Source organism: Diabrotica virgifera, chromosome 7 (genome assembly GCF_917563875.1).
Source record: "Diabrotica virgifera virgifera chromosome 7, PGI_DIABVI_V3a".
NCBI classification, from domain to species: domain Eukaryota; kingdom Metazoa; phylum Arthropoda; class Insecta; order Coleoptera; family Chrysomelidae; genus Diabrotica; species Diabrotica virgifera.
The window spans coordinates 248,872,417-248,886,757 of NC_065449.1; the positions used below are offsets into that span (position 1 = coordinate 248,872,417).

The 14,341-nt window shown below is 32.8% G+C and overlaps 1 protein-coding gene across 2 annotated transcripts in view; it reads left to right on the forward strand.

Annotated features, from left to right (window-relative positions):
• The window catches only part of LOC114325245 (uncharacterized), a 62,234-nt gene that overhangs the window by 19,475 nt on the left and 28,418 nt on the right, over positions 1–14,341 (forward strand). For both annotated transcript variants that reach the window (XM_028273250.2, XM_028273251.2), the window contains 3 exons: positions 673–809; positions 6,356–6,459; positions 11,000–11,185. In XM_028273250.2, coding sequence (XP_028129051.2) covers positions 673–809; positions 6,356–6,459; positions 11,000–11,185 — 427 coding nt within the window. The remainder of the gene's footprint in view (positions 1–672; positions 810–6,355; positions 6,460–10,999; positions 11,186–14,341) is intronic.

Below are 14,341 nucleotides of genomic sequence, written 5' to 3' on the forward strand. Positions count from 1 at the left end.
TCTATAAAATAATTCACTTCTGTCGGCACTCCAGAAGTGCCGCGCTCTTTTTTTTATTTTAACAAGATTTTGTGACTTCGTTAGCTCAGTGGACTGCGAACTCACTTCGAAATAAGTAGTTGAGTGGGTTCGTGGTACAAACCACGGAACAGGTGGTTGAAAGAAACAAGTGATTCAAAACGAATCAATCACTTTGAATTAGAATACTCGAGTGAATCGGGTCGGCCGATGAATGAGTAGTATAGACTTGGATCCCGCGTACCAAAAAAAAGTTGATTAATAGCAGCTGAAAATGTGTTAATAGTTTAACGGTGTCTAGTCGGACAAACTTTGATGTATGGAAACACTGGAACAGGGGAAGTTTTAATTGTGGAACAGGTTAAAAATTTGGAACATCAGACTACGAAAACGTTCCATGTATTGTGTCGGACAGAACTTCCAATTGATTTGACGTTTTCGAAAAGTCTGACGTTCGAAACCTGTAACTTGTTCCACAATTAAAACTTTCCCTGTTCCAGTGTTCCCATACATCAAAGTTTGTCCGACTAGACACCGTTAAGCTACTAACAAATTTTCAGCTTGCTATTAATTAATTTTTTTTGGTACGCGGGATCCAGGCCTAGTATGTTAAGAGATTTTACTCGCAGTTCATAATAGCTATTATTATTTTAGCTCTACCCTCCACACTCGAAACGTTTGAATAAATTATCAAAATGGCCAGAAGATACCATCGAGATTATGCATCAATTATGCGGATTCAACGAAGAAATTACTAGTTACTTTAAGCTAGTATATGTCGCCAAAGAGGAGTAAGTTTTGTAATATCTCTTTTTTAATATTTATTTTTTTTCAAACTAAGTTCTCAATCTAATAATACATAAAACGACATAGTCCAGAAAGCCACTGCGCATCCGCTAGGAAAAATATTCTAATTCGGATTTTTTGCATAATCTTACTCAAAAAGGACTCCTTTTAACAAATTTGCATGTTGCCAAGACCAAAAGGTGGTCAAAAATTTTTTAAACGTTTTTTTTTGTTTTTTCCTAAAATTATTTTTTTTGCATGGAAAAAAGTTTTTTTAGGTTTTTTGGATCATTCCAAACAGAAAAGGTCTTTAGTGACTTTTCTCTAAAAATGATAGTTTTTGACATATAAGCGATTAAAAATTGAAAAATTGCGAAATCGGCCATTTTGAACCCTCAAAAACTGTGTAAAAAACTGAAAATTTTAATGTTGCCAAGGTAGGTGGATATTCTTTAAACATCGATTGATGAAATCCCGAAGAGTTTTTTGCAATACAATATTCAAAACTCCTTTGTTTTTTAATTGCTAATCAAGCGTGCGCGACACTATTTTCCACCGACAGTATGGTGCTAATGAAAGGAATAAATCCGTTATTTCCTAAACCGGCGACTTTAAGGAAAAATCCCGAAACAGGTCGATTTTTATTTTTAAGTTATGATATTATGGCATAATGTTTCGGGATTTTTCCTTAAAGTCGCCGGTTTAGGAAATAACCATATATTACATGGTATACTAGTGACGTCATCCATCTGGACGTGATGACGTAATCGATGATTTTTTTAAACGAGAAGAGGGGTCGTGTGCTAGCTCATTTGAAAGGTTCTTGAATTCTCGATTCAGTAATATAAACATTTACATAATTATTTATACAGGGTGTCCAAAAAATTTTTATTAAATTAAATTATTTGACAAAAAAAGAAGTAGAAGGACACCCTGTATAAATAATTATGTAAATGTTTACATTACTGAATAGAGAATTGAAGAACCTTTCAGATGAGCTACCACACGACCCCTATTCTCATTTAAAAAAATCATCGATTACGTCATCACGCCCAGACGGATGACGTCACTAGTATACCATATATGCCACAATATCACAACTTAAAAATAAAAATCGACCTGTTTCGGGATTTTTCCTTAAAGTCACCGGTTTACGAAATAACGAATTTATTCCTTTCATTTGCACCATACTGTCGGTGGAAAATAGTGTCGCGCACGCTTGATTAGCAATTAAAAAACAAAGGTGTTTTGAATATTGTATTGCAAGAAACTCTTCGGGATTTCATCAATCGATGTTTAAAGAATATCTACCTACCTTGGCAACATTAAAATTTTCAGTTTTTGACATAGTTTTCCAGGCTTAAAAATGTCCGATTTCGCAATTTTTCAATTTTTAATCGCTTATATGTCAAAAACTATCATTTTTAGAGAATAGTCACTACAGACCTTTTCTGTTTGGAATGATCCAAAAAACCTAAAAAAACTTTTTTCCGTGCAAAAAAAAATAAGTTTAGGAAAAAAACAAAAAAAAAACGTTTAAAAAATTTTCGACCACCTTTTGGTCCTGGCAACATGCAAATTTTTTAAACGGAGTCCTTTTTGAGTAAGATTGTGCAAAAAATCCGAATTAGAATATTTTTGATAGCGGATGCGCAGTGGCTTTCTGGACTAACAATAAATATCATCATTCTACGTCCCATCAGATTGAAAACTGTGGGAACCTTGTCTGGTAACAACCTCCGAGGCTTTTAAAAATTATAAGCCATGCGGATGCCAAGACTATCAAATCTGATCTTGCTTCATCTTTGAAAGATGAAGTGAGTGTCGATAACGTTAAAGTAAACTGTGAATCTGAGGCATAACGATGCCATCGGGCGATGTTAGGAATCTATTTTACTAAAGCATCTAGGGGAGTGCATATAGATTTTCACTTCGAAAAAAATCAAACAAGATAGAACTTTTTGTAATTTCATTAAGAAATGTTTAATAAACAACATATCAAAAAGTTCTACTCGAGAAGTGGGTGCTTCATTTTTTATTAAACAAATAAACTACGAAATTAGATGTTTTTTAAATAACTCCGAAAATATAAATTTTAGAAAAAAACGGACTTGACCATTGAAAAATCCAGAAAATTTTACAAAAAAAAACCTTACATAAAGAATTCTCTAAAATCTCTAAAATCTTCTATATTTATGACGCTAAAGTCACTCTTCTCACAAACATTGGCGCACTGTAAACTAGCGTACGGCGAAGTGCACGGTTGAGTTATTTTAATGTAATTCTTTAACTAATGGATTAAATGAAATTTTACAAATTGAACATGAAAGAAGAATAATTAAGCTATCTTACGGTTATAATAGAAAGAAATAAAATGTATGGGCATAAGTACGGTGTGGGCGGAAAGTGAGCCTTACATGAATTTTGTTTAAAAATGATTTAAAAATGTGTAACTGATACAATTTTTCTTATAAAGCTCTCAATTTTGCACAACTTACCTTTCAAGCATCGAAGCATCTTACTAAATGATGTTTCATTAAAAAAAATCTCAAAAATTAAATTCAAATGATATGACTTCTCAAAAAATGTAATTTTTGAAATCTTCGTAGTTTTATAGAATTACCACCACTTTAAGACGATATTACTCAAGTTTGAACAGATCTATTACAGTTTTATAAGTACTTTTTTAAAGCTTAGGATGTAATCTTTAAAATGCACCAAATTATTTTACTTTAGAAATGAAATAAACTATTTCTTTTTGAGAAAATTAAGAAAGATAACAAAAATGTAATACAAAAATCGAAAATTACCAGCTAAAAAAATGTTTATACAAAGTGATCAAAACTTTTTTCTGTAAAACTTACCTAAAATACATTTAATAATAAGCTTCAACAATAATAAATGTTCAGTAAAAAAATTTTTTTTCTGCTCTTATACAGTATGTCTGCGTAACTTGGAACCTATTGATATCTTTTTTATTACCAGTTTTACGAAAAAAAGTTATTCTTTATAAAATACTCTGCATCGTATATAATCTAAGATGCAATCATCAAATATCCAATTTAATTAATTATATACAAGTTATGTCAAAAACATGAATTTCACTCAAGAGTAAAGTACCTTTACATTTCACAATATCGAAAAGTGTTATTAAGAAAAGTTGTTTGGAATTAAAAAAATTGTTTTAGTGTTCAATTACATCCTTCTAATTAAAATATTGTGAATAATAAAGGCACTTAACTCTTAAGAAAAATTCATATTTTTTACATACCTCGTATAAAATTAAGAACGTTTAATATCTGATGGTTGTATCTTAGATTTTAGAGCAGGGAGAGCATTTTATGAAGAATAACTTTTTTCGTAAAAGTGATAATAAAATAGTTATCACAATTGTAAGAAAATGATGATGAGTATCCGTAATTTGAGAAAAAATTGAATTTTTTTTTTCAATTAGAATGATGTAATTGTATATTTAAACATAGTTTTTAATTTCAAACAACTTTTCATAATATCATTTTTTTATTTTCTGGAATATAAAGGTACTCTTTAACGTAATTCATATTTTTGACATAACTCATATAAAATTGATAAAATTTGATATCTGATGGTTGAGTTTTAGATTTTTGACTATCCAGAGCATTTTATGAAGAATAACTTTTTTTCGTAAAATTGATAATAAAAAAGTTTTCCATGTGGTTCCTAGCTACGCATACATAGTGTATAAGAGCTTCTGTATAAGAATTTTCAAATTACAATGCCATATTCGGATTCAGCATAATCAAAAACAAAATAGAAACATATTTGATCAAAGTAAAATGATGAATTTAACGATATTTTTAAAATTATTTATACAAAACAATTGTTATTGTTTAAACAATTAATAAACAATTAGCGGCCAAATCTGCGAGCAGAACTTTTTACTTTAACGAGTATATAAACTAACAAAAAATAATGTGTGTGTACTTTGTACGCACGTAAGAAGTTATACTTCTATTATATGATTATAAACGAAATTAATATACTTTTTATTTATATTTTATTTAAATATTAAATTAATTTATACTTACTACTTCTCAAACATTTTTATTAAAACAGTGCCAAAAAACACATTAAAAATGCCACAAATGATTTCTGAACATTAATTGTCGGAAATTTTTTTAACTAAATACGTATTTTCTGAAAATAAAATTATATAATAAATATACTTACAATCATAAAATGTATAAAAAAAATAAAAAAATAAAAGTTTCTATTGGGATTCGAACCAACTTACCACGCGGCTGGTATTTGCGTTGTATTGGGATTCACCCGCATTAAAACTTCGCCACAGAGACAGCTTGTCATTATGTGCGAAGATCGTCTAACTAAACAGATTAACCTTTTGACATTTTTAACTTATGTAAATCAAATTATTTTGATTTAGAATTGAAAAAATACAACAAAACATAGAGTAAGAAGACAATATATTAGGTGAATATTGATAGAAATTTTGATGGTAATCAAATTATGTAAATAAAAGTATTACATACTACTTATGTATTTTGGTAGGTTCAAGGTAGGTATCGGAGCCCGTATAACGACTAATAAATTTCGCAATCACTTGCGTCGTGCAAAGTGGCTATGTTCAAATATCATAACAAAATTTGATCAACTATTTATAAAACACTTATCAGTGAAAGATTCTTTAGCTTTGAATAAGCGAGATCTGCGGCACTCATACTAGGCACAGTTTGATGAGCTTTCACATTGGCATGCAACAATCATCTCTTCTATGTAAACAAGTCCAAAAATATAATATGAAAACTATTTAAAAAGGCAGTATAACCATTAACTAACTTTTTGTTTGTTGTTTCTCTTCCTACAAATTTTAAAACGCAACAAGCATACATTATAACCAAACCATGCACAGTCCCACAGCTGTGCCACAGCTGCCATATTGGATAATTTTTGTCATGTCATTTGAACATCCAATCAGAACAAAGTTATAATGCGCATGCGCTCGGTCGCTAGGTTTTCCCATATAAAATTTCACCGTCATTACGCCCGTAAAGAAGTATAACTTCAAAAAAGTTTTAGAAAAATATAAGCTTGTTTGAATTTTTCCGAAACACTGCATGTTTTCGTTCTAATTGCACTCCCCTAATCAGCAGTTTATCCATATAAAAATCAATTATATTTTTCTTTGATTTTGGGCATGATAGGGGCTCGCCCCTTTGACCTTATTTGTTTCCAAATTTAGCCATACGGCTCACACTCCCTCTGAGGGGAAAATTGACTCATCCCAGATACCTACGGTATCCAAAGGATTGAGCTCTGGTGGGACTCTTTCCATGTTATCGAGCCCTAGGTGACTTGGTGTGCAGGTGTATCTCCCAAAAATGTTCGTACACTTCTGGCCGTTGCGAGTAAAGATTGCCTACATGGTTTTGTAAAGATGTTCGTTTAGACCCAGCTTTTTTATGCTTTCGGGGAGGTTCAGTAGTAGACATACATAATAATAGGTTTTATAATTACATATAATAATATTTACATGAATGAACTTTAATTTTAGAGATTTTTACGTCGTTGACATATACCGAGTTGATTTGGAAAGTACGAGCACACTCAGTCAAATTCTATTGGATTATGGTGCGGCTGTACAAATTATCGATGAATGTAAGTTTGACTCTTTTTTTTTTTCAATATATGTAGTCCATTCACTCCCGATAAAATAATCCAAAACCTCCAAATTTTAAAGAACCGCTTGGATTGACATGAAATTTGGAATACACATAGCTAACATGTCAAAGAAGAAAAGAGATATTTTTGTGCCGTTTTGTGGTTTTGCCTTGGGGGTGAGTTTCACACCAAAAAATCGTCTAAAAACGTGGGTTTTTTGTTAAATAATGAACGTATTCACTCACAAATAACTTAAAAAGTATTAGCTTAGTCGCTTAGTGTAAAAACTCTATAGACCAAAAATTGCTTAGAATTAGTTAGTTTATCTAATTCCAGACTTATTTTAAACGTTTACTTTTTTACCCCTGTACAGTAAGGGAAAATCCTTACATTATAATATAATATGTATCCTAAAATGTATATAATTTAAACATAAGTAGGTCGTTAAAGAGGTGTTGTTTCTGTAATAATAAACAAAGCAAAGGTTGATAATGTAGCAAATTGATGTAGTTTGTTTGGGTAACCTTGCGAATAAGAAGCGTTACTCACATATAATCTAATTTCAAAGTCCAAGATAAAGCAAGATATAAAAAGCCCGAGTAGGGGTTAAGTAGGGATTGTTATTATAGTTAGTTAGCATTGTTCGATATGGGTGTCTGAACGACCACCCCGTGAAACAACACCTCCTTAAACCCTACGCTTATGGACGTTGTATCTTTAAATAAAAGTATAGTGTTGATTCAGTGTTTTTCCTAAGTTCGAGAGTTGGCACTTTTCCCGTCCCTTAAGGACCAACACGACACCCCCGAGAAAGGGTGAAACTTACCACCCGGGCAAAAGCTCACATCGGCACAATGTCACTTTTTTCTTTGACATGTTTGTATGTGTCTGCTAAATATCATGTCAATCTTAGCGGTCCTTTAAAATATACAGCAACAACCGTGAATAATGGACTAATACACTTCTTCAAGAAATTTAACGCACCACCTTAAAAATTGGTAATTTTTAATGTCGAATTTTCTAAACCTGTTGTCCGATTTAAGTGATTTTTTTAACAATATTGCTGTGATAATATTGTTGCTAGACAGGTAAATGGTCATTGTATACCGGGTGTACCAATCAAACTGTGATTTTTCTCAAAGTTCGAGTCACCCTGCGGAATATTCTAGCATTTATAAAATACTGAAATTAAATCCCAACTATAGCCTCATGTTTTCTATCATTTTGTTTTTTATTCATTCGCTTATGTTGTTTTTCATCAATACAGGATGTTTTTAAATAAGTGTTCCGTTGGTGTGTTGACGGAATCAATTAACTTAAATTAAAATAAGTGTAAAAACAACGAATAGTAATATTTATTTATTTTTTTTGTAAACAAGCGTGCTTCGAAAACAAACAAATGAAATAGAGAATGCGGAAAAATGCCCTTACGAACAATTCACACATCCACTACTTCGGGCTGGGAAAAATTTTTTGAATAGAATCGAAGATCCAAATTACGTTCCTGCTATGTCTAGGTCTCGAATGTTGTTTTTTGATTGGAATGTGTCTGAAGATATTCAACCTCTCATCTTCACCGATGAGCCCATAGAGGTTGAAGAGGGCGAAACACATTTCTAAGAGCTGGTGTTTGGATCTTCGATTCTATTCAAAAAATTTTTCCCAGCCCGAAGTAGTGGATGTGTGAATTGTTCGTAAGGGCATTTTTCCGCATTCTCTATTTCATTTGTTTGTTTTCGTACGAGTGGTCGTCCAAACCAGTACCTGTGGATCTTTTGATCACTGAGTGTGTTTCAAAGATCTACATCTTTTGTTTTTTCATAAGCGTGCTTCGTTTATATCTCTTAAAAGGGTGGTTATTGTTTGGCCCAGCGAGGGTTGTGCATCGACCCGTTGTTGTGGATCGACTGACTGAAAACACGTGTCTGTGGTTTTAAGTTAAAGACTAATTTATTTATTTATTTATTCAATAAACGGCAGAGCCAATTTACAAAAAATGTATAAGAAAAAATGAAATATTATGGTAAACAGTAAAGATAACCAATTTTAACCTAAAATAACAAATAACAAAAGATAATAAAAATGACAACAATGACAACAATAAAAACCAACAAAATTAAATTAGTAACAATAATAAATAATTAATAAATTATTAATTTATTGACATAAAGAGGCTGGCCCTTAGAAGCGTCTTCGAATGCATTTCAAAAGTGATTTATTAAGGTCTGATAAGGTAACTATTTAATGGGGAATTTGTTTCCCAGAAAAAACATTAATTTTATACAATCTGGTTTTGTATTTTAGGAACGAAACACTTGTGAATTTTAAATGACCCATAATATTTTCGTTTAGAAAAGAAAGTTAATATTTAAAATTAGCAATTAAAAAAATAATAAATGAAGCGTATCGCTATATAAGTATGGCAAACTTTAAGGTAAACATTCTGCATGAAAAAATATTGACAGTTTGCTTTATAAACGGATGTCCACAAATGCTTCGTTTTCGAGATAGGGGGCGTTGAAATTTTTCTTACAAACTGACGATTTATTTCATCATTCTCTTTGCCTTATCCCTATGCGGGGTCGGCTTCCCTAATTGCATTTCTTCACACAATTCTATCTTGGGTCATATCAATGTTAATCCCCTTTACCAACATGTCCTGCCTTATCGTCTCCCCCCAGGTCTTCTTTGGTCTTCCTCTCCTACTCCTTACAGGAATCTGCACTTCAGCTATTCTTCGTATTGGGTGATTAACGTCTCGACGTTGAACATGACCAAACCATCTTAACCTATGCTCTCTCATTTTGGCATCAATTGGTGCCACACCTAGACTTCCCCTAATATACTCATTTCTAATTTTATCCTTCTTTGTCACTCCACTCATCCATCTAAGCATTCTCATTTCCGCCACATGCATTCGTTGTTCCTTTTTCTTTTTCACTGCCCAACATTCAGTTCCGTACATCATAGCCGGTCTTATGGCTGTTTTATAGAATTTTCCCTTCAGCTTCATTGGAATTTTTCTGTCACACAACACACCACTCGCTTCTTTCCACTTCATCCATCCAGCCCTAATTCTATTGCATGTATCTCCATCTATTTCTCCATTACTGTAATACCGATCCTAGGTACTTAAAACTATTGCTTTTCACAATCATTTCTCCATCCAAAGATACCATTTTATTTGTAGTAACTCCATCTTTAAATGAACATTCCAAATACTCTGTTTTTGTCCTACTAAGTTTTTTTTTAACCTTTTTCCTCCAGAGCTTGTCCAGTTCCAGTCTCCACTGTTCCAGTTTTTGTTCTAAGTCTCTTTCACTATTTCCTACTAACACGACATCATCAGCATATATTAAGCATCATGGAATGTTACCCTGTAGTTTCGCTGTTATCTGGTCCAAAACTAATGAGAATAAATACGGACTAAGCACAGAGCCTTGGTGCAATCCTACTTTCACATGAAATTTATCAGTCTCTCCCACACCTGTCCTAACACTAGTCGTTACTCCCTCATACATATCCCTCACAATCTTTACATATTCACCAGGGACTCCTTTCTTATTGAGTGCCCACCACAGAATCTCTCGAGAATCTCTATCATATGCTTTCTCAAGATCAATGAATACCATATGAGTGTTTGTTTCTTTACTTTTGTATTTTTCCATCAACTGCCTTATAATGAAAATTGCATCTGTTGTTGATCTACCCTGCATACTGACTGCAAACTGACGATTTATTTATTGCTCTAAAAACCGATTGAGATATACAAATGAAATTTGGTGGGTTTTAAGAGGCGTTATTATGCATTTTTTGACATACAATTAAAAACTTTATGTTCACCATTGGCACACATAAGAATCATATTACCTGTATGCACGTTAATGGTGAATATTGAATTCCTAATTGTATATCAAAAAATGCCCAATAACTACCTCTTAAAACCGACCACATTTCACTTGCATATTTTAACCGGGTTTAGAGCAATAAATAAATCATTATTTTGTAAGCAAAATTTCAACACCCCCTATCTAGGAAACGAAGCATTTACGGACATTATGTTTATAATGCATACTGTCATTATTTTTTCACGCAGAATTACCCCTTAAAATTTGTCATACTTATTTAAAAACATCCTGTAGTGACGGAAAACATTGCTAAGTTGTTAAAGGACTTAACTTTTTTATTATCCAACATAAGCGAATGAATAAAAAAACATAATGTTAAGAAAACATGAGGCTATAGTTGGGTTTTAATTTCAGTATTTTATCAATGCTAGAATATTCCACAGGGTGACGAGAACTTTGAGAAATAAATCACAGTTTGATTGGTACACCTGGCATAAAATGACAATTTACCTGTCTAGCAACAATATTATTACAGCGATGTTGTCGAAGAATAAGGCTATAACATATTACAATAAATCACTTAAATCGGACAACAGGTTCAGGAAATTCGAGACATCAAAAATGACCCGTCTTTAAGGTGGTGCGTGAATTTGTTGAAGTATATTAGAACGAAAATTTTTCGTTTTTAGGCGATACTAATAACATGGAGTTGGAAAGATTCGTGGACGATATAGACGACGCAGAACAGTACAACATTAACGAAGCAATAACGGGGTACGATCCGACTGACGAAGCGAGAATATGCAGATTTACCAGACCAGATGGAACATGTTTCAAAAAACATTGTAAACTAGAACATATTCAGTCGCGAAAAGGCAAGTTTTAGTTGTCGATTATACACTTGCGAGCAAAAAAATCGACTCACTAGATGAATTGTAATTGGTGCTTATTAATTTCATTTTGTCTTCTTTGAATTAAAACGACCAATGCAAAAAAAATATTGTCTATTATTACAGCTTCCAAAAAATAATTGTATTACAGTAGAGCGTCGATTATCCGAACTAATTGGGAGACAGGGGTGTTCGGAAAATCGATTTTTTCGGATAATCGAACTGTATTGATATAGCAGTACTATTTATCCATAGGCGAATGAAAGCCTTATTTACATACATCTTTACATTCATCCATGTATATCTTTAGTGACAAATAGGACAGAAATTAAACAAAAAATTTGCAACAAAATGAAGATTTTTTAAGCATTAAAAATCTTCAATTTTCTTTTGCCGAAGCAATTCTACCTGTTTACGAGCGGCTGGGTAACGTGTTTTTAATCATGTGCCTAACAAAGTACCTATTTCAGAATTGATTAAAAAATATGAAATTTGATTTTCGGTGTCAGTTTGGCAGCATAAACTATATGTAACAAAGCTAAAACTCCCTGGGATTTAGGGAGGAGAAATAGGTTTTCCCCGGGATCTTTTTTGAGTAAACCGCTTATATACAGCATCATCTAAATCCGTGTTTAAGGCAAGTTGTATTATATTACGATTTGTGGATCCGTCAGAAGAATTAAGCCGGAACATAAAGTTACTTGTATCCGTCTTTTGTTTTTTATCCGTCTTACCAGCCTACCAACTTTGTATTCATTGGATAAATTGCCTACAGATTCACTTCCCTCTAACCGTTTGTTAATCTCTTGTTTATTTTTCATAGAAAGGACAATACACTTACGTTTAGGCATTTTCAATCGAGTTTTAACACAAGTCGGGAGTTCGGATAAGCGGTCGTTCGGTTGATCGACGTTCGGATAATCGACGTTCTACTGTATTCAAATTGGCAACGTGTTGTAAAATGTGACTACTTCCGCGTGTCATAGGGAATGCATCAAACATTGTAATGGTAATGTTCTACGCAATTTATGCCTGGTTGCACCAACAAATCTTAGCTCCAGCTCAGCTTAAAGATAGGGTCTCACTTAATGCCTGGTTACACCAACATATCTTAAGCTCCAGCTCAGCTTAAAGATAGGGCCACACTTAATGCCTGGTTACACCAACATATCTTAAGCTCAGCTTAGCCCAGCTCAGCTTAAGGATTTACATTTATATTTAAGCTTAAGGCACGTCTTAAGGGGCTATCCTAGTGTAAAAGTACGATAAGTTATTTTCCATACCATCAACTAGGGGTTTTTTGATCGGATAAAAAATGTCAATTTGGCGGATTTTGAAACTGAAATTGTTTTAGCTAATTTATAAAAAATCCAACATTTCGTCATTTTTCCAAATTTTAATATTTTTCAAAAATCCTAGTTGATGGTATAGGAAATAACTTATATTTCAATAATCACTTTGAAATTTTGTGTTTCAGGATCTCTATTAGTTCCAATCACTGCAGCAGTGGAGCCAGGTTTTTATTTTCACGGTGCCAATAGATGGCGCATAAATCGTTTAATTTTCAATATTTTCTTATGAACATTTTTTTACATGTACTTCTTTTTATAATAAATTCTCATGTAAATTTTTAAAACAATTGGTACAGTACTTTTTATTTTAGAAATTCCCAAAAAAAGTATATGAATTTCGTACTTTTACACTAGGATTGCCCCTTAAGCTTAAGATCTGTTGGCGCAACCAGGCATAAGTCTCACTTACGTTGCAACATAATTTTCGATTCTTATCTAAGCACCTCTTACCTGAAACGAAGGAATGTTCGAGATGTCACCGTTACTCAGTGGATAATGAGGAGAAGACTTAAGGTTGCCACTTTGACTCCCAGACAAGCTATCACAGGGCCCAAATTGAACGCAAGTTAGAAACAAGATCGACTTCAGTTTGTAACGTTCCTGTTTTCTTTGAGAAAAATTTCTCACTTGTGTTCAAAATTTTTCTGATGGGTGAGAGGAGTGTGTAACGTTACAAACGTCACATCTTTGGTATTTTATTTTTAAATAATTATTTTACTTTATTTTCTTTAATATTTCATTAGTAATAATCTTCTATTTGTTTTACCTGTTTTCTTTGTTAAAAATCTCAATAGCGGCGTGTCCACTTTAAAGAGTTTGACCCAACTAACAACTCAATCGAAAAATCGATTTCGTTCCAATCCAACGAGGTTTTCGCGCGTGTGTAGAGCAATGTTGTTTGTGAATCGGTCGCGGGCGTATCACAAGGAATTTCTTGAGGGGTATTATTAATAGAATTTTAATGGGATTAATTTAACCTTTCCGTGGCCGTGCGGGGCAACTTGGTTACCCCAGATGCGGTTTTGTCTTTATAACTTTTCAAAATATTTTTATTTTTTTTTATCCGTTCAGGTAATCTTAGAAAATATATTACTAAATCGTTTTTTTATAAAAATTATCAAATATAATTTAAATTTTATACTAAAATTGAAATTAACTCCTCGGGGCACACAGTGCCAGAAACCCCTGCCACTGCCAGAGACATTTAACAATATACAAGTCGAAGATGCAGCTTTTGTGCCAGGGCACATGATAGAAAGTCTCAAATATCATGTAGTACATGCAGAAAACCAATTTGTACCATACATCGAGAAGAAAGTAAAACATTTTTATGCCCTGACTGTAAAAATCAGGAATAAAATCAAATTGTAATTACAGGTAAAAATAAAAAAAAATGTAAATCTTTTTAATAATAAAAACAAATTATTTCAGTTACTAGTGCCTTATTATATAACTTTCCAAACAATAATGTAAAATTTAAATGAATTATTAAAGTATTTTAGTGGGGTAACATAGTTGCCCCGCACGGCCTGCAGCGTAAGTTTTTATAGCACAGTTCCGGAAAGGTTAATTAATTAGAGAACACGCCAATTGAGACCATGGCAAATGGAGCAGAGTTTTATTCTCTGATGAGAGTCCAATGTGCTTGTATAGCAACCACAGAAGACAACGCGTTTATCGGAGGCCTGAAAAACGATTTGTCCAGTGCTGCAGTGCCGAAACAGTTAGCTATGGCGATTCGTGTATGTTTTGGGGTGGTATATCTTAGAAGCAAAAACAGAGCTTGTGT